A 19903-nucleotide genomic window follows, 5' to 3' on the forward strand; every position below is an offset into this window, starting at 1 on the left:
CAAAGGAAATTGTTCCGGAAGTCTCTATAGTACTCTCCTTAAGTCCTTAACAGTGTCCCATTCGCATATATAAGGTGCGACTTACGAGACACACTTTCTTCCTTAACCCCTACTTCATTTTTATTCCTGCTTAAGAACTTTTACTCTCCGAGTCACCTGAGTCTAGGGCAAAATCATTTTTCATGGCGATAATTTCAGACTTTCAGGAGGACGAACACGAGAGCAAGCCGGCCGCGTCATCATCGTCATCACCCAAAACATTGCCGTTTAACGCAACATTCGATCCGAGCAATCCGATAGGGATTGTGGAGAAACTGTTTGATTTTCTGGTGAAAGAGACCGACTTTATGGCTCAAGACACAGCGGAGAAGCAGATCGTGGCGGTCGTTAAGGCAGCTAAGGATAAGGTTAAGAAGAAGATGGCGGAAGAGAGAGAAAGGGAAGCTGCTGCCAAGCAAAAAGAGAGCAAGAGGTTGAAGGAGGAGGAGAAGAAGGTTGAGGTCAAAAAGGAAGTGAAGACTGAGGTCAAGGAGGAGCCTATGGAGGTTGATAAGGAGGAGAGTGGCACCAGAGGTATGAATTTATTCTGACTTGATCTTCCCGTCACTTCTTATCTTGGTCCATAATCTTGATTTGTATAGTTAGAGAAATTGGCATAGTAAAGGGTACATTTTGAATCTTCTTGCCTGTTTAGTGGCTATAATGGAGGCAAGTTTTAGGTCCACCCCTCCCCCCCTTTCTGGGAGGGGCGAGAACGGTGAAATGTTTGCTTCATTGCTTGATTATTGTTCGTTTCGTAAATCCTCAGCATTTTAGAAGATTGTTAGTAAGTTTGCATTGTGAGACTATGGTATATTTTTGTTTGGATTAATTTTGCCCTAAGTTAGTAGTTGTTGGTGTCATTTATTGTTAAATGTAGAAAGGATAAGTATTGCTGAATCTGTTGTTAATTGTTATTTTGCTGTGGGGAAAAAGAAAGTCCAATTATTGCAATTTAACTTATCAACTAATTTATTGAAAATGGTTGTTAAGGCAATAGTTAGGCCTGAAAGCACCTAAAAGATGTAAATTGTTGGAGTTGGGCAAGAAGGGGGAATTCATTAGTATTTTATCTGGATGTATGTATATATGTTAAGAATAACTTGCAGCCTTGAGGATCTTAATCATCAACTCTTGTTTTTTGTTGTTGTTATCATCGTGGGAGGGGAGGATGTATGATTTGAGTTATTGAGACTTGAGAGTGTGAAGGAAACACCAAATTCCAATCCTGGAATACTTACGAAATTAGTAGAGAAATTTAACTGCAGTTGAGTTGATATTATTCAGTGTGCCTCTTTGTGGGATGGTACAAATTGTAATGTTGAATCTTAATTAACAGCTTATTGAGCTGAATCACTAAAGAGTTGAATGATTAAGTAGTAGTATATGGTATATGGTGCTGTCTTGTCTTTTTTGATTAAAACAATATTTGTGATTGCTGCTGTCACTATGTGGTACTTTGGTCGGACACACAGGGATGAGACCTCAGCTTGTGTATCTGAAACTGGTTATAGATTGAACTAAAAGCTTCAAACTTTATTGAATTAAAAGGAAAGTTCATACGAAATCATGGAAGAAATTATTTTAGACAATGAAAGTGTTAGACTTATTTTGGATAATGGGCAGTTTATGGATTGGACAAATGTCTTAGCTTCATGCTTACTCCTTAAATCTGTAAACATGTACATCCTACACAGTATTCACATTTAATGAGATACATAGTTCCACAAAAGATCTATAAGTCCAAGCAATATCGAGACTTGGATGTTGCCATTATTTAGTTAAGTCATCATATGAATCCACTTGGCTTCAGTTCTGTCTATTATTCATCAATTATTTGATTTTAAAGTCACTTATGTTATTTTAGAGAAATGGTATGTCATTCTATATTCTTCTTACTTTTTCATCGTTTTCTGTCTCGAATATTATGGACAGTTCCAAACAAAGGTAATGGCCTTGATCTGGAGAAATATTCTTGGACACAGACGCTGCAAGAGGTTACTGTGCAAATTCCAGTCCCTTCTGGAACTAAATCAAGGTTTGTTGTATGTGACATAAAGAAAAACCACCTGAAAGTTGGACTGAAGGGTCAGCCTCCAATAATTGAGGTAAGCCTGAACGTACACTTCTTTTGCGCTGAAACTTATCTCCTTATTATGCTTGGATGACTTTCACCTGAATGTATATAAATATTTGCAGGGAGAGCTTTACAAACCTATCAAGGTTGATGATTGCTATTGGAGTATAGGTATGTTAGCTTCTACCTTCATGTTAAATGCACTAAGCATGCTATTAATTATCTGAATGTTTTGTATGGTATTTGCTATAACCTTTAAAAAAAAAAAGAGAGGCTGAGTTGCTTATTAAGTGTTAAATTGTATCATTTCCAGAGGACCAGAATACCATCTCAGTTCTTTTGACCAAGCATGACCAAATGGAATGGTGGAAATGTTTAGTGAAGGGAGATCCTGAGATTGATACTCAGAAGGTTGAACCTGAAAATAGCAAACTGTCTGACCTGGATCCTGAAACAAGGCAGACTGTTGAAAAAATGATGGTAAGTTTTTATCCTTCTCACGTTTACTTTTTGTTTGGGGGCTTGTGGCTATTCACCATCTTTTGTTCACTGGAGATTTTCTGTTAGATGGTTTGTCTTAGTTGTATAGTTGATCTATTAGTTGGTTTTGTTGATTCTCTTGGCTTCTATGTGCTGATTTATTTTCCAGTATACCTACTTAGGATTTTTTTTTTTTTTTTCCAAAATCTGTAACAGTTTGATCAAAGACAGAAGTCTATGGGTCTCCCAACCAGCGATGAGATGCAGAAGCAGGAGATTCTGAAGAACTTCATGGCCCAGGTGAAAATCGAGAGGCTTTGGAGCAATTTTATCCCTTTTTATCTTAAGCTTGTCTCTAGTTGTTAAATTTGCTGATGTATGTTTTTGATGTTGCAGCATCCAGAGATGGACTTCTCAAGAGCTAAGATAGCATAGATGGAACTATTCAATTTGGCAGTTGGGTTTTTGAAGAAGGCTGAGGCCCGTCTATGCTAATTTTGTGGATTTCCTTTTTGCTGGGCTTGGAGTGATAGTAACTTAGGGGCAATCAGTGGTTCTTCAACTCTGTTCATAGTTATAAACAAAAAATTTTTTGGATCCATAAGGTTTACAGTACTAAACTTGATTAATATAGCTTTTGGTGCTGTTTCTGCTTTTACTATGTGGTTTAATAGCTATTGTGATTGGACTTCTTTCTTCATTTTCTATTTTATGTTAGCTGATGGTTTTCATGGTTCTTGCATGAGCAGCTCTTGAATGTTTGAAACTTAAATGTTCGAATATTAATTTTTTAATTTAACTTTATATATATATATATATATATATATATATATATATAGAGAGAGAGAGAGAGAGAGAGAGAGAGAGAGATAAAAATTTACCAAATTCCTTTTTCAAAAATTGTAAATTAATAAATCATTCCATTTTAAATGAAGTGGTAGGGTTTTCTTAACCCAATTCGATAGCTTGAAAAGGTGCAGTTTCTCTTCTGCGGTTCCATTGGCTTGGCTAGTCTAATGACCATGAAGGTTTCTCTGTTGCAAAGAACATGCGTCCTAATTATTCAGCACCAGTAGCACTTTTAGCCACCATTTCTTCATCTTTATCCTCAGCTCATCATTTACTATTCGCCATTGATCAATAATTCAAGCCTTCTATTATTGAGATATGGAGAAAGAAATACTATTTTATGTAACTTATATTTAGGAGTCTCAACATACTTTTCCAAAAAAAAAAAAAAAATACGTGATGGAAAGAAAATATTGGACGAAAGAAAAAAATGAAATAATAAAATCTATTTCACATTAAACAATGTAGTTTATTCAATTTATTCTTTTTTTTTTCAGATGAAATCTTTTGCTCGGACATTAATAGGAACAATTAAAATATTATCACTTTTTCCCTCCGTTCCAACATAAAAGTCGTTTAAAATTTTTGCAGAAAAATCAAAAAATCAATTGATATTTTTAAATTATAATAAAATGAAAAGTAATTTTATCGAATTACCTTTTATCTCATGTCATTATAATAATATGAATAAGATAAAATTGAAAAAAAGATAATTTATTAGTTCAAGGAGTATTCAAATATCTGAGTGGCTGATTATATTGTTAAACTATAATCAACCGTTACTTGGCAAGTAGGTTGGAGTTTCCCTAAAAGTGACATGATGATCCAATTTGAGCTGAGCAAATTTATATAAAAGGAAAGACAAGTGTTCGGTTCGACCCGAATTTGAACCCCACCCACTTATTGTCATTAAAGCAAGCGAATGTCTTAAAAAGCCGAAGTTAAATTTAAATTGTCCCGATATGGCCATATGGGTATTGTCCCCTTTGTGGGTCTCTCACCCATCTAATAATGAAATCTGGTTAATAAGAAACTAAGTAATTGACAACATTTTCATACACTCTATACATATGAGACAAACCAGTGGTCGACACGTGCTTATAAAAAGCCATAAAAATCACTCTCATAGACATGGCCACGGGTTCATTTTGAACCGAATCTGAACCGTATTATAGATGAAACAGAACCAGATCGAAACCATTGGTTTAAAATTTTGAGCTGAAATTGGTGGTTCAAGGACCGGTTAAGATTCATGAGAATGTTAAAATCTGAATCCGAATCAACAGTTCCGGTTCGGTTCGAACCGAAAATTTTCTATTTTTATTTTTAAAATGATAATCACATAGCCTATTTTATACATCTCTAAAATTATCAATAATATTTTGCTACAGGATATGCTTTATTTATGATTTTTTTTAAATACACTTTATTTTAAAAGTTAAAAATCTAAAAGGTAAAATGGTAAAAAAAAAAAAGAGAAATATTTAGTTTAAACTTAGATCGTTTTTAACTTTTTTTTCTTTTTACCCTTTTAAATTGTTTACTAAGTTTAAATTAAATTCTTTTTGAAGCATTTTTCAAAATTTTTTTATAATTTATTTAATTAATAACATTTAAACAGAATAAAATGATAATTTATTTGATTATTTTGTAAAATTAATTAATTTTATTCTTATATGAGTATGAGCATTCTAAAATTTATTTAAAAGAAAATTTACCAATATTTTTTAAACTCATATTAATATTTTTGAAAAAAAGATATAACGTTAGAATCGTTTTTTTTTTTTTTTTTGAAAAAAAAAAAAAACATATATTGTCGGAAACCATAATTAAGACCGTCGATTCATCTGAACCACACCGAAATCGACCAAAACCGAAACCAACGGTTTAATGAACTGACCATGCCTACTAATGAAAAGGCAAATGGACTCTCTAGTCCTTTTATGGACTAGGTCCTAACCCTGACCCGACCCTGTCCTTCTTCTTCTTCTTCTTCTTCTGCCTAAATGGCTTTTATTTCATTCCAGAATATGCAAACTTTCCTCTTAGGAAAAAAAGGCATTGAACTCTTATGGCCATGTCTTGTAGTTTTCCGCTATAGGGCAATTGCGGTCAATCTTTATATGAATGAATCTTTTTTTTTTTTTTTTTTATAAAAAAATCTTAATTAATATTCTTAAACCCCATGCGTCTCTATTTTAATTATTCCTTCTCTGAAATTATTTATTTTCAATTTCATAAGGATATAATTGGACTTAAATTATTTAGAGAGTCCATTAGACATCATTATATATAATATATAGTCTATTAGACATTATTCTTTGAATTGATGTTGAAAATAATATACTATTAAATATGTTAATCAGAAATTCTATTTTTTTCAATAAATTTTACATATTATATATGATATATATAATTATAAATGAAAAATAATGGAATTTTTTAAAATATCATTAGTAAAATTTGAGATAATCTAAAATATCATTAGTCATGACTAATTAAAAAAAATATATCATATTTGATAATAATTTAAAAGATCTTAGTCGGGTGAAATAAGGAAAAAAAAAAAATATATATATATATATATATATATATATATATATATATATTTTAATTCATTCGAGGTTCTAATATTTTGAGGAAAACAATTTTATTGCTCGAAAAAACTTAAACTCGAAGCCTTTCATTTCTCGTATAGGTAAAAAAATGAACCAAACCACTACCTTTTTATTCACAAATATATTTATATATATATATATATATATATATATATATATAAAATTTTATTGCAATTTAAAAGATTTTATATCTTATCATCGTCAACTTTATTTTTTTATTTCTTGTTCTTATACTTTATTCATTTTTATTTAGTTATTTCTTATAGGCAATTAAAATTCATTAAGATAAGATTAAAAAAACAAAACAATATACATGAAAAAAAATGCGGTTGGTAAGGAGGTGTTGCTTATATTAAAATCGATCAAAAACAATTTCATTAATTAAATTAATGAAACAATTAAATTCATAATACAGTTTTACTTAAATGCGAGCCACACAATTAACAGCAATGCTAGACCAAACGTAACAACACTCACAGCTATCAACTCATTTTGTAATCAACATATTTCAGAAATTGGAAAAAAATTATATCCGAGTTGATTAACTAATAGCCAATAAAAAAACTTGTTATTGTTGGTCTTTTTCATCTTTTTTCCATGCCTTTTGGCTATGAAAAATCCTGTATTATTGATCTAACAATCATCTAATCAAATATTTAATATCACATTTCATTTTCAAGTCACTCTCTTTAATTCAATTGATCAATGAAGAATTGCAAATGGTCACCACTTGATCATGCAACTTATTACTGTTTCACGATTATTTTATGCCTCTGTAAGTGGGTTCATATCTATACCCAACAATCAGATTATTTATTTTTTCTTATGCATCTTCCACAATGTAGATATCAATCGACTGTTTATAGAGTATTGTAATGTGTGTTTGCTCTTATTAAGAATTATTTTGCTTTCTTGTTCATAATCATGTCTGTAATTTCAAACTTTTCATGATACTTACTTTCATGAAGGCTATTGGACATGTGTAAGAGCTTCATCTTAATTATTGACGTTGATTCTATATAATGAAGGTGACTGGCTACAGGTTTAGTTTTAACTTATAGCTGGAATTGGTTGGAGATTTGGTCGGAAAAAGCTCAGACCGGAATGAATTTGAAATTTCCATGTTGATTAAACTGAAATTAGAAGAGATTCAGGCCAATTTGGTTTTCTATTGAGCTAAACTCAATGGTTCCATCAACAGAAGGAAATTAGAATGGACGAAAAATAATATAGTTTCATATTATTCTGTATTTTAATACTATTAGAAATAATGATATTCAAGAACTGGGCAGCATCTCTCCTCGTCGCCGCGGGTGCCATTCCTGGCTATGTGGTTGCTCTTACTTTCCCGACCACCGCTTACCAAAGGGTTTGGTATACATTATGTTGTTTTAAATTTATATTTTTAATTATTTTTGTACATTATCGCAAAAATGTTCATTTGATTTGATTAATAAAGATTTATTTATTTATTTATTTATTTTCTCCATCAAGCGTTGATATTATTTCATTTGAAAGACTCCTTCTCGATATAATTGAGGGACATCACTTGCTTTAGTCTTTTCTTTTGGTACTACCAATCAGATACTCTCATACTCTGTTTAATAATTGGATGAAAGAATTCTCATTCACGTGCCTAAATGAAATGGATGCTAAAATTATTAAAATCAAGAAAAAAAAAACTCTAAAGATTAGATAGTCATTCATAGAGAAGATACACTGTGTTATAACCAAAAATACGTATCTTGAGATTGATAAGACCATTAAGGTTCACTAAACATGGTGAATAAGCAAGATACGTACTCTCTAGTAATTAATGAAAGCATAAAATTTAATTTGTAATTGAAATACAAATGAAATGATTTTTTTTTTTTCAAAGAAAAAAAAAATGAACTAATAAAAGCAGCGCAAATCAAGAAAATCCAAGTTGCTCAATAATGATTTTTTTTCCATAACTTTATATCACAAATGGTCCGGCACAGAGAGGACAAAGTATGGGAAAATGAAGAAGCAATGCAAATTATTGCTAATGCCAAGCCAAAACAGAGTCCTTTAATGGCACTTGCTGGTTTAAATAATTAATGCATTACTGTTTTTTCAATTCTGGCGTTTGTATTATGTGCATAAAGTGTCACAGTCGTCTTCATCGCAACATCCTAATTTGGACATTCCAATTCGATCACGGAAAATTAGCGGATTCCAATCAAACCCTAAAATTATTTGATTTCGCATGCCTCAAAACCTCCGCGACTTACTACTTGCGAGATTGTAATTACACTATTTTTAGCAAATTATTCGTATTATGTTCAATTATAATTTATCAAAAATAACTAAAAAGTCAAGTTTTGATCCGGAAATAAATGTTGTTAGGTGCTTCGTTTTGGATTTAAAATATTACAAAAAAGGAATGGAATTGGAAGCTGAGAAATTTCATTTTGAAATTTTTTGTTTAATGAAATTTGCTTTGTCCTGGTGCAAAGAAGACAAAAAAAAAAAAAAAATGTGTTAATTGGAGTGCAGACCAAGATAGGAAGCAAACAAATGATAAAACATAAGTGTTTTGTCCATATGCAATGGGTCAAATCATAAAACTCTGTTCCTCCACTGAGCCATCACACAGCCAATTGGAATTAATTATTTTGTGGAAATTTTTCAAGAATAGGAATTTGCTAATTTGGACAAATTCCTTTACTAGAGTCTTAACTTGCTTTCTTTATTGCGATGAGAACTGCTTAAGCTTCCCACCATCTCAGCCAAGGTAGATTAAAACTACATACTTATAATAGTATATGTTAAAATCATTCAATTCATCATGAAAGAAAGACAAGAGAAAAGGCATTGGACCTTAACAACAAATCAAAATAGGTTAATTTTTCAAGTGATAATCCAATATTAAACAATTGAGATTCTTTGATTGTGACTTGCATGCATAAAACTAAACATCAAAATCAACTAATTTTTTTCTATTTCTTAATAGAACTATCCCTTACAAATTAAATTAGAAAAGAAAAAGTATTATAAATTACAAGTTGTGAATCTTTCTTGAACATAGACTTAAATATATAAATAGAGTGGGTTGAACATGGACAATAGTGGAATTTACTTTTGTCAATGTCAACTAGTAAATTAAAAGCCAAACCACTCTCAAATCCTCCTCTTTAATCATTTCATTTCATTTCAATTTCAATTTAAACACTCAAAAGAATCCAAAAAGTGCCTTCAAAGATGGGCCATGCCAAATATCATCAGAAGCATTTTTCAATTGAAATTCCTCCATAAAGACAAAACCACTATCAAACAATTCTCTACAGCTGTTTTTCTTTCACCCCTATCTCTTTCTTATATGTCTACCTCTAGCCCTAATCCTGTTTCCAACTTAGCAACTCCTTAATCAATTAGAATACCCTTAATTTCACTTCTTCATGCCTGAAGTTTATATCTAACGAAAAGAATACGATTACCTCAAAAAGCTTTTCCTTTCATTCCTCTATATGTTGTTTGCGGAATCGGGGCTTCTAGGGGTCGTAGGTGATGTTTGTTTCTCAAGCTCATCTCTGTTACAACCACTTCATTTCTACTACAAAGTCGGACACTTTGACTTGGGCAATATACACCACCAGCTCCTATTTTCATAAAAACTCTTATAGTTATCGAAAATCTGAATTCAATACTTTTACTCTTTATATCTTTATTAAAAGTGAAAAAATTAATTGCGTCACAGTTTATTGACGTTAATTAGGGTTTTTCATTCCTTACAATGATGTAAGAATAATATTCTAGACTACACATAAGTTTTGCATAAATTGATTTGAGAATATTAAGTACTAAGTCAATTTTTTTAAAAATATATATATTTTTTTTTGGCAAATTCATTGTAATTTCTCGTAGAATCAAGTTGTTACAAAAGAAAAGTTAAGGCCACTTAGATGATGATTCTTCTCTTAAGTGAAGTGTTAATATAGAAAATAAAAACCTCCACTAATCACCAACTAATGCCAAAATAGAAACCATACCCACCCACCAATTTGGTAATGTCCTGATAAAAGCCCACTAAAACCTAATTACGTCTACCTCTCCAGAAAACAAATTATGGTTCCCAAGTGGCAGAATACAGAAGCACCACGTGTAATTGCGTAACTGGATGGAACTAGTTTTTCATGACATGGACATCTACGTATGAACTTTGCTTGCTTAAAAGTAAGTTTTTTGCTTTTTCTTTTTATTAAAAAAATTCAAAAAAATTTTTTTTTTCCCAACTTTGGGAATTTTAAGGTTTTTCCCACTTCTTTGTAGCCATCTTAAGTGTACTCACTACTTGAATATTATTACAAAAACAGAGAGGCATTTACTTATTTATTTATTTATAATTATTTTCTTTTTGGGGGTTGAAATTCTTTTACACTTTTTTTGACTTTACAGCCAAAACCCAATATTTCTACCATGGATTTTCTTCTAAATTGGAAAGATATTTGACCTCAATAATAATAATTATTATATATATTAGACATTTGCGAAAATATCTCCCCACGTTTTTTTAATTGATTGGAGACTTTCACGGATGGGTTACACAACAGGAAGTAGTCCTCCTCTTGACTCACTGAAATAGTGAAAATAACTGCAATCGAAAGGACTCGAACTCAAGACCTTCCACTCTTCACATTAATTCCTGTATATATATCACTTAGACACGAAATTTAGCTAAATAGAATTTCTTGTTAGACGCTTAATTAATTGGACAAAGTATACTTTGATCTTCATGCATGTTTTCCATTTCCATTTTCATTTCTTCTACAACATCATTCTTTACTTTATGCTTTGAGTTTGAGAAAATGACAAAAGTTAGCAAAACTAAAATCAGAATAGACTTCACCACATTGAAATAGAATTTGAATAATTTGAACAAATTGGAAGACGGAATCTATTTCTTCCTCACTTCTTAATTTACAGCTATTATTGTGGGGACACTTTGATACTCTCATTTTAATATTATTAATAACCGTATTTCTAATTATTCATCGAAAAAAAATAACGAAATAGGAATAATTTTAAAAAAATTATTTTAATTGGTTGAAAAATAGATGGACTATAAATCAAATTTTATATTTTAAAAAATTTTCAAAAAAAGAAAAAAAAATTCGTTGGGCTGTACCGCCAATATGGTGATGGCAGGACGAGTCCATTTCCCCATTAAATCAGGTCCAGAAGGTTGATAGGAAGTCATTTTCCTTCAGCTGCATCGAAATACATATACCTCTGCATATATTACATAATTAAATTAAATTACGAAAGGAACCCTTTCTGGTAAGTCAAATAAATATACATCGTAGGTACAAGAAAATAAATGAATTTAAAAGAAAAAATAATAATATTCAATTAGTTTGAAAATAAAATCAAAATTAAAAATTTCAGTCTTGGCCAAATATAGATATTTCCATGCAGCTAAGGGTGGCCATATTACGGTTTTGGGAACCGGAACCATCGGTTCAAACCGGTCTCGAACCGTAACCGGAACCGGTAGGAATCGGAACTGGATATTTGTGGAACCGCAAACCGGAGATTTTCGGTTCGATTCCGGTTCCAGATTTATGGAACCGCAAACCGGCGGTTCCACAAAACCGGTCGGAACCGGTCTGTTCGAACCGGCGGTTTTAGCCAAACTGTCAGTTTTTTTTTTTTTTTTTTAATTTTGTTGTGATTTTCTTTACACTATCAAGAAAATCAAACAGTCATAGGCTTCCCCTTCAAACCCACCACCGAACTAAGAGGTAAAGTCTTTTTCTTTTTTACCTCCACGCCTTTTGCTTCTTCTTCTTCTTTATTTTTTTATTTTTATCAATTGTATCAAGTGCTAATGGTTTGGATCATCTTTTTATTTTCTTGTTAATTCCTTTTTCCCTAATGGGTTGGTTGGGTTTGCGTTTCTTTGTTGTTGTTCAAGTCTTTAAAAAAAATAAATTTAATTGAAGCATTTTTTAATTTTTTAGGTGTATTTTTTTTAGAAATAATTTTCACAAATTTATTAAATTTTGAAAACCGGTCTTTAAAATTTAAAATTTAAAATTATGCGATTTACCGGAAAACCGATCGGAATGGTCGGTTTTGAAAACGTACCGGAACCGCCGGTTCCGGAACCGTGGCCACCCCTACATGCAGTTGCAAATAGTAGTAATTTGTTTAACTTTAATTACTGCTAGATTTAGCAAATTAAAGAAAAATAATGTTCAAATTTAGCTCATAATTAGGGTTATCTAATCTAATCTTTTTCCTATCTTTTTATCCGCATTCTAGTGGACATTAATTAAGCTAGGGCTTACTACCAAATTAAAACTTCCTTTAAAAAAAAAAAAAAAGAACACATAGATCTTCCTAACATTGAAGGACGGGGACACTAGATACCATCCCTTTCATGCGATGATAAGTTGTTTTTGTCTTATAAAAATAATCTCTGTTGTGACTAAAGAAAATGATTTTGATCCAATGTTAATTGATCTATCCCTACCACCATTTTGCATTCTGTTACTGTCCACTGATCATTAATCTTTACATTAAAGTTTAGATGTTGGCTAATTAAATTCAATCAAGGGTATTTTCAAGTTAGTATGCAAGCCAATCCATATTAAATCTCTTTTTCAGATTAATCTAAAGATGCAAATTAGGTTATCCATTTTGATATTACTAATCTAAAAGTTAATCCGCTGCCAGCTTAATTGCCAAAAGTTATAAAATTCATCTATTAACTTAATTTATCTCATGAATTCTTAATTTACGCGTAAATTACTCAAAAATCTTCAAATCTGTTTAAATTTCTGCATAATTTATTTAAATTCTCTCGTGAATTTAGGCTTTTTAAAATAAATTGATCCTAAATTATAATTTCATGAAAAATAAAAGGTTGATTTTATAGCTTTTTATCGTAAATATGAAGTTGAAGAGGCAAATTGAGTTTTATTCTAATCAAAATATTACAATTTTCCTTTTCTCATTACTTATTAACGATAAATTTATTGTACCAACTACCAGCACAAGTACAGAACCTTGTTTCTAATTTCTTTTCGTCTTTAAGAAGATAAATTAAGATTACATCCGGCAAGCACTATCTTTCTTATTTTGGGTAATATTCTAAGTTGACTTTTATTTTTTTGCGGCTTTTGCTTATTTTGGTAAGGGCTGCGGGATCTAAATTGACTTTAGAGATTCCATAAGGTTAAACCCTGTACCCTATAAGAGGATTATGCTACTACGTGTAACATGTTTCAACATTTTTGTGTGATTGCCTTCTTTTTCTCCCCTCAATCAATAATGGGATTAAGATTGACAGCGAAACAATCAAATTTTAAACCAGTTTGGAACCGATTGTTAATATTTATTTATAAATGGATCGGATTTTATTATTAGTTTTGATTAATAATTTTGAATAATTTTTCGTATATTTTCAGTTTTATTGATTTGATGTTTTGACTAGATTTTTTTACTTAAATGATTCCGGCAAGTTAAATTATCAAAAGTTATATTACTAATTATTACTATTCGAACTGTCTTGTACACCGACTAATAATGAATTAGTATTAGTTTAACTGTAAGCTAATCTAAAGATACACGTTGCATTTGATTTATGGGGTGACGTTGCTACTTGCAATTAAGTGCTAACAATCAAAAGCCCTTTGACGAAATTCTTTTGTCAAATACCATATCTACGTATTCAACATTCGATTCATTGAAAAATGAATAACAAAACAAAATCTTTCAACTCAGTTTCAGATGATTAATAATATTTTTCTGCTTAAATAAATTATTTAGATCAACAATTCTGTGATTAAGTTCCGAGTTATATTGCATATAAGAATTAGCCATTTGTTTTGAGAGATCGTTACGTACAAGCAATTTTTTTTTTTTTAAGGAATTAATGATTGACCTATTAATTTCATCTTTCAAATATTTTTTATATTTAAAATTTTTAAAAATGCATTTCATTTTGAATTTGTTATTTTGAAAGTTCATTTTAAATTAAAAATTGGTTTGAAATTTCAATTTCAATTGGAATGTTGAATCAATTTTACACCATAGGCTTGTTAAACTATCTAGTCATTCTATTTAAACGTCTTTATTTTGTAATTAAATGCCTTATAATATTTGACTATTTGTTCTTTCATATTTAATATGTTTTTTACTATTCAATCTTTTACATTTATTATAAAATTGCTATTTCGTCCCTCACTTCAGAAAATTTTTAGATGAAAGGACTAAGTAGTTTAACAGAACCATCTTTGGAGATTTTGCGATAATTTATTTAGGAGGAATAGCAATTCCAATCAAATTTCACGGTAATTTGCCCATGAATATATATATATATATATATTGCATCGTAAATAAATATTCAAAATTTGAAAAAGAAAAATCCAAACAATTCATCAGAAGCAAAATTGGATCGAGGTTTAAAATTTGTAATGGCCCAGCCCAATCCAAAGTTTGAACTAGCTTAGTAGTTACAAATAACTAGCAGTCGCATTCATTCAAATAAGTTGTTACTTGAAATATCAATCAAGGCTTTTATTTACTTTAAATCATTGATTGCAAACAAAGTTAAATATTGTCTAATAAAATATTCATCATTTTAATACTGGACTCCTCTTCTGTTATAAGATTAATTATGAATTTGCTAAATAACTATTTTTATAAATTTTCATTAATTTGAGCAAATTATCTATAATTTTATTATAATTTTTGAAATTAATTCTTCATTAGTCCTTATATAAATCTTTAAATGACCTATAATTTGAGATGAAAGGAACGCTGTATAATATATGAATTTTATTTTCGAATTCATGCACTATAGATTTATCGGCTGAGTAAATAAATTCATCCCCGACTTTACTAATTTACCTTTATATCACTTTCAACTTTTACTCTGACCCATTAAATACTTAAATTTATAAAAATTATATTTGTAAACACTTCAACTTGTAAAATCATTTCATTTAACAACTCAACTTGCAAAGTTACATCAATTGGAGATTTATTAAATAGTTGTGAGATGTAAAAATCTTTATTTCAAAAGATTACTCTACTTATATATCAAATCAATACTTTTATATATCAAAATTTAAAAATTCTAAAAATATTGCTAAAAAAATATCAAAATATTTAAAATTTATAAATTTAAATGCAGACTCCATTTTCTATATATAGAGTTAATTGCAAAATTCATGTAGCACGCTCGAAGAGAAGCGCGTGGGCCCATATCTGGCATGAGATAGACTGCTGAGTGATGATCCCATCCCCACTAAGTCTTTATTTGGATGGATTTAAAGTTTGGATGAATGTAAGATAAAGAGTAAATTTTTTGGGATTATCAAAATTCTTTGTTTGATTTGAGGTAAAAAATAAAAAAGAATTTTGGAAAGAAAATGAATATTAAAATTTTTCACCACTATTAAACTTTCACCCCTTATTTTACTTCCCCCTCTTCCAAACAAAGCATAAGACACCGTTTTGGGTGGGTGCATTCAGCTTTTCACATTGCAATATAATGATATTAAAATACAATTTCAAGATTAAAAAATATATTAAAATTCAACGCTATGTATATTATTAATAAAAAAAAAAAAAAAAAAGTGCTTTGATAGTAAGTAGACATGGGGACAGTGTAAGTATCATTGTGTCCTTTTACACTTTGTCCTTATTTGAAACCTAATATATTACGTCATCCCATTATTTTTCTTTTAAAAAAATAAAGTAATTAACATCACCTAATTATTGTATATATAAATTCTCTCTCCTTAACTTCTAAATCAAAATCAATTCAAAGCCCAAGACCAAACCAATTTCCTCTCTCTCTCTCTCTCTCTTTTGTGTGCATTTTGGCTGCTCTGCCTTAGTGTGCGTCTCTTTTGTTTTTGACCAGGTGATTTTCTCTTTGCTTATAGAAGAAAACCTCTTTGATTCTTGGAAATAGAGGGACTGCAATTTTTTACTGGAGAAATGTATGCAGATACTGGGCTATTGCTTCCCTATATGCAGAATTTCTCTCAAGATTTTCAACAACTTGAAGAGTTCTGCAAGTATCAGAGGACCAATGCTTCAATGGTGCTCTTTTCTCTTCTCTCTTTCTCCTTATGTTTGTTTGCATGCATTTATATGCCTTTCTCTTTGTATTTTCTACCTATACACTGTTAATTTCAGTGATCTGCATTTGTTTGATGGGTTTTCGAGATGGGTTTTAGCTAATGAGGAGTTGGAGTTTTAATTTATACTTATGTGCACTTCAATTTTGCCTTTCTTTTTCTAGTGTAATTTTACTCTGTTTTTTCTGTCAGAAAATGGGATAGATGAAGAGGATGCATCTGTTTGTTGCAGTGAAAATATGATTATTATTGATTCACTCTTCATTAAATTTTTATTTGAAGTTCAATTTCTGATCTGCAGGTTCTTAATTTTGGCTGAAGTTTGATTTTTTGTTTTATTTTCCTCATCTTTGCTTCTCTGTTTGGCTGGCTGGAAACTGATGGGAAGGTCTAAATTTGGAAGCTTTATGTTTTGGTTGATTCGTTTTGCCTTAGTTCTCTTCTTTTTAATTTAACATTTCCTGAGTAACCAAATAGGTCTTAAAATAAAAATAATAGATGTCCTCTTTACATTATTAGATCTGGAAAAAAAGAGGAATTGGCAAAAAATAAAGGACAGAGAAAGAAAAATAGGGAGTGAAAAACGAAAATGATTATACTGTACTGTCCCAAGTTCCGTGTTCTTTTTATCTTTCTTCCATTTCCTCCAATTGTGTGATGTGAATCAGTGTTAGTCTTTTTAATTTAGGCTTTTCCATTCACTTACAAGTTGATAAAAGAAGAAAAAGTCCTTGCTTATTATTATTTTTTTAGGCATAAAGAAGGAAAAAGTGGGGAAAGCTAAACAGGGAAAGTATTCTCCACTTCTATTTTATGTTTTTCGCCTTTTCTTTATCTCTCTCTTTAGTGGGGAAACTAAACTTGGGAAATGAAATAGAAAAGAAACTTACCCTTCAAAGGGTTGCTTTTGTTAAAAGTGGTTGATTTTTGTGCAAATAATATTATCCTTTTTATCCCTTACTGGACCTGAGCTTGGCCATCTTAAAGGAACTTGATTCCAAATACTTGAGTCGTTTCATTTTGTACCTTCAATCCATTTTTTTGGAACATGTATTCAGTTCAGTGTTCAATTTGTTTGTATTAATGAATGGAGTATCTTAGAAGTTGAATTGTGAAATTGAAGTATATGTAATTTTGGATTTTTGTTCAAGAGCCTGTGTGGATGCAATTTTAACATATGCTTGATAGCTATTCTTGTAACTGCACTTGTTGAACTCTAGTGAAAGACCAAATAAGATGCTATTCTGGGGCATTAAAGTTTACCTTTTTTTTTTTTTTTTAATTATTATTCCATTGTTGGCTTAAGTTTTAGGTTCTCATGGATCAGGATTATATTTAACACATCTGTAAAGTTGCGTATGATTTCTTTCTATTATCTAAATATGTTCGCCAATCAGCACTTGCAATCAAAGTTAACTACCACTTTCTTACTTGCAGCTTATTTAAGAATCTTATGCTGTGATGACGCTTATGAGTTCAAGTCAATATTTGACATACCAACTTTCTCATGTAATGTAATTTTTTTTTTCTTGTTAATGTAGCGCAACATATTTCCAACCTCTACCATATCAGAATATGATCTCGGAGGAGAAGGGGATCTATTTAAAGCTCCAGAACCAATCATTGAAGAGTCAATTGTGGGGCTTGATCCCATGACAGCAGCCATTTCAATGATCTCCTGTGGGGATGAAGTCATCTCCTCGCAAGGACTGAAGGTGGCAGATATTGAATCAATTCAAACCGAGCAGTTTTTAAGTGAGGTTTTCTATGAGTGCAGGAAGGACCTCATGGAAAAAGCAGCCATAGAAACACCGCTCGCAGAGATTCTGGACATCAAGATTCCTGTCATGAGGGCTGACGAAAACCAGATTCAAGAAAACAAAGTCCTTCCTGATGTACCATTACCAAAAAGTGTCAGCTCAGGATGCTTGAGCTCAATGGAATGGGTACATGGAGCTGCAGTTAAGCCAAATTTTCTGGATTTTTCTGGAGTGGATCTAGGAACTGTTTATGGAATGAGAAGAGCATACAGTGAGGGAGATATAAAGGTCAGAGTGAATTACATTCTTTTGCTTGTTCCACTGCTCTTCTGTTGTGATTACTCTCTACATATGATAATATGTTTTCTAGTGCATTTGTATGGTTCCCCTTAGATTAAAGTTTCCTGAGATGGGACCTGGGGATATAGACCTTTTACCTGTCAAAGAATAAAATCATGGCTGCTCGCTTCATTCTTCGGCTGTCACGATAGATTGGCAGGGTTTTATGTGTGTATTTAAAAATTTCTCTGAAGAATTTTAGATCCAACTTCACCAAGTTTTTATATGTTCAGGCTGCTGCCTTGAACAATAAAAACACTCATAAGAAAGACATGCATCTGTTATCCAGCATAGACCAACCTTTGTGTCTCATGTTAGTGTTTCTGGAACAGGACAATAGCCCCAGACAGCCCTTTTGTGTGATAAGATAACCGACACCTTCCTCCTTCCTTACTGGTTAAATTGTAGACTATGATGAACAAAAACATCCAGTTCTTATGAAATGATTATCTGTTCTCTTTATTTCCATTTTTTTTTCCCTTTCCTTTACCATTCGTGTGGCATAAACCACCAGATTCTAGTGGAACATTTCTATGCAATTCAACATGGAGCTTGAATTGGCTCTGTGATGAAGTCTATAGACTGAGAATTGTTTAGAATCTTCTGGTCATTTCCACAGGATGAGGATGGTCATTGATAATGGGTTTTATTGACAGACTCTTGGTAATGGCAATATAAGCCTCATCCATTCCACGCTGGATCGACCATTAACTATCAGCAGCTGCACTACTGAAGACCGTAAGGAAAAGCTTTCAAGGTACCGGAATAAGAAGACAAAGAGGAATTTCGGCAGGAAAATTAAGGTAACCCAAAAAAGAAAAGCTTTAATATGTTTATTTCCCCCCACCAAAATTACAAGTTCGATATGCCCTTGCCTGAAATACATAATACTTTACAGTAGAACCTACTCTTGCTCTCACAGCTCTACAAGATGATATGCCTGAATTCCTTTATTCTTCTCTTTCACAGACCAGAGTTAACTCATAAAATGTTTGTTCCAGTATGCTTGCAGGAAAGCTCTCGCAGACAGTCAACCAAGGATCCGAGGAAGGTTTGCAAAGACTGAAGACTCTGATATTTCCAAGAGACAATAGCTTTTAACTAATCATGGAAGAGAAGGAATAGAATGAAATAGTTCAGTGTGATGCAGCAGCAGTAATCAAACAAATCGGAAATCCCATGAGCCTGGAAAATAGTAATGGTGGAAGCTAAACAAGTATTGTGGAATAAACCAGACCCTACCTTCCCGAATCCTGCAAAGTAGTCGATCTCTTATTGGCTATAAATAAGCTCCTTAGTAGACCAATATGATCAAGTAGAGTTTGTACATAAGGCTGTGTTGAATAAAAAGACAGAAGCAGAAAGAAGGAATAAAAGGAAAAAAAGAATAGAATTGTACTTGTTTATATTATGTATGCTATGAAATGGCATTTCTCCTATCTTTTCTTCTTTTTCCTCTTCTACAACATTTGGCATGATAGCTAACACCGTTTCTCTTAATTAAGTATAATTAATCTCCTAATCAAGAATAATCAAGCTCTTGGGGAAAGTTTGCTGTTCTGGGTTTTTTTTAATCCTGGATCATGGTTAACCAAAACTGCAATAACCTGAAATAGACAG

General features: G+C 31.4%; 2 protein-coding genes across 3 annotated transcripts; both read left to right on the top strand.

The window, feature by feature from the left end:
* The first annotated feature begins 83 nt into the window (after nucleotides 1-83).
* Nucleotides 84-3254, top strand: BOB1 (HSP20-like chaperones superfamily protein). The gene is made up of 6 exons (XM_012234680.4): nucleotides 84-573; nucleotides 1975-2147; nucleotides 2239-2287; nucleotides 2430-2596; nucleotides 2813-2896; nucleotides 2993-3254. Exons 1-6 carry the CDS (start codon nucleotides 183-185, stop codon nucleotides 3029-3031), a joined length of 903 nt encoding a protein of 300 aa, XP_012090070.1. The 5' UTR covers nucleotides 84-182; the 3' UTR covers nucleotides 3032-3254.
* Nucleotides 3255-15828: 12574 nt separating this feature from the next.
* LOC149492905 (CCT motif family protein) lies at nucleotides 15829-19722 on the top strand. 2 transcript variants are annotated; one of them, XM_089715587.1, is made up of 5 exons: nucleotides 15829-15964; nucleotides 16052-16146; nucleotides 17726-18232; nucleotides 18940-19086; nucleotides 19285-19722. In XM_089715587.1, the coding sequence occupies exons 2-5, from the start codon at nucleotides 16075-16077 to the stop codon at nucleotides 19375-19377; spliced, it is 819 nt and encodes a 272-aa protein (XP_089571713.1). In that variant the 5' UTR covers nucleotides 15829-15964; nucleotides 16052-16074; the 3' UTR covers nucleotides 19378-19722. The 2 variants fall into 2 exon arrangements, with proteins under 2 accessions (XP_089571713.1, XP_089571712.1); XM_089715586.1 differs by having other exon boundaries at nucleotides 15850-16146.
* Nucleotides 19723-19903: the final 181 nt, after the last annotated feature.

The sequence above is a fragment of the Jatropha curcas genome, chromosome 10 (genome assembly GCF_041381405.1).
Source record: "Jatropha curcas cultivar XTBG-Jc1 chromosome 10, XTBG_Jcur_1.0, whole genome shotgun sequence".
NCBI lineage: Eukaryota > Viridiplantae > Streptophyta > Magnoliopsida > Malpighiales > Euphorbiaceae > Jatropha > Jatropha curcas.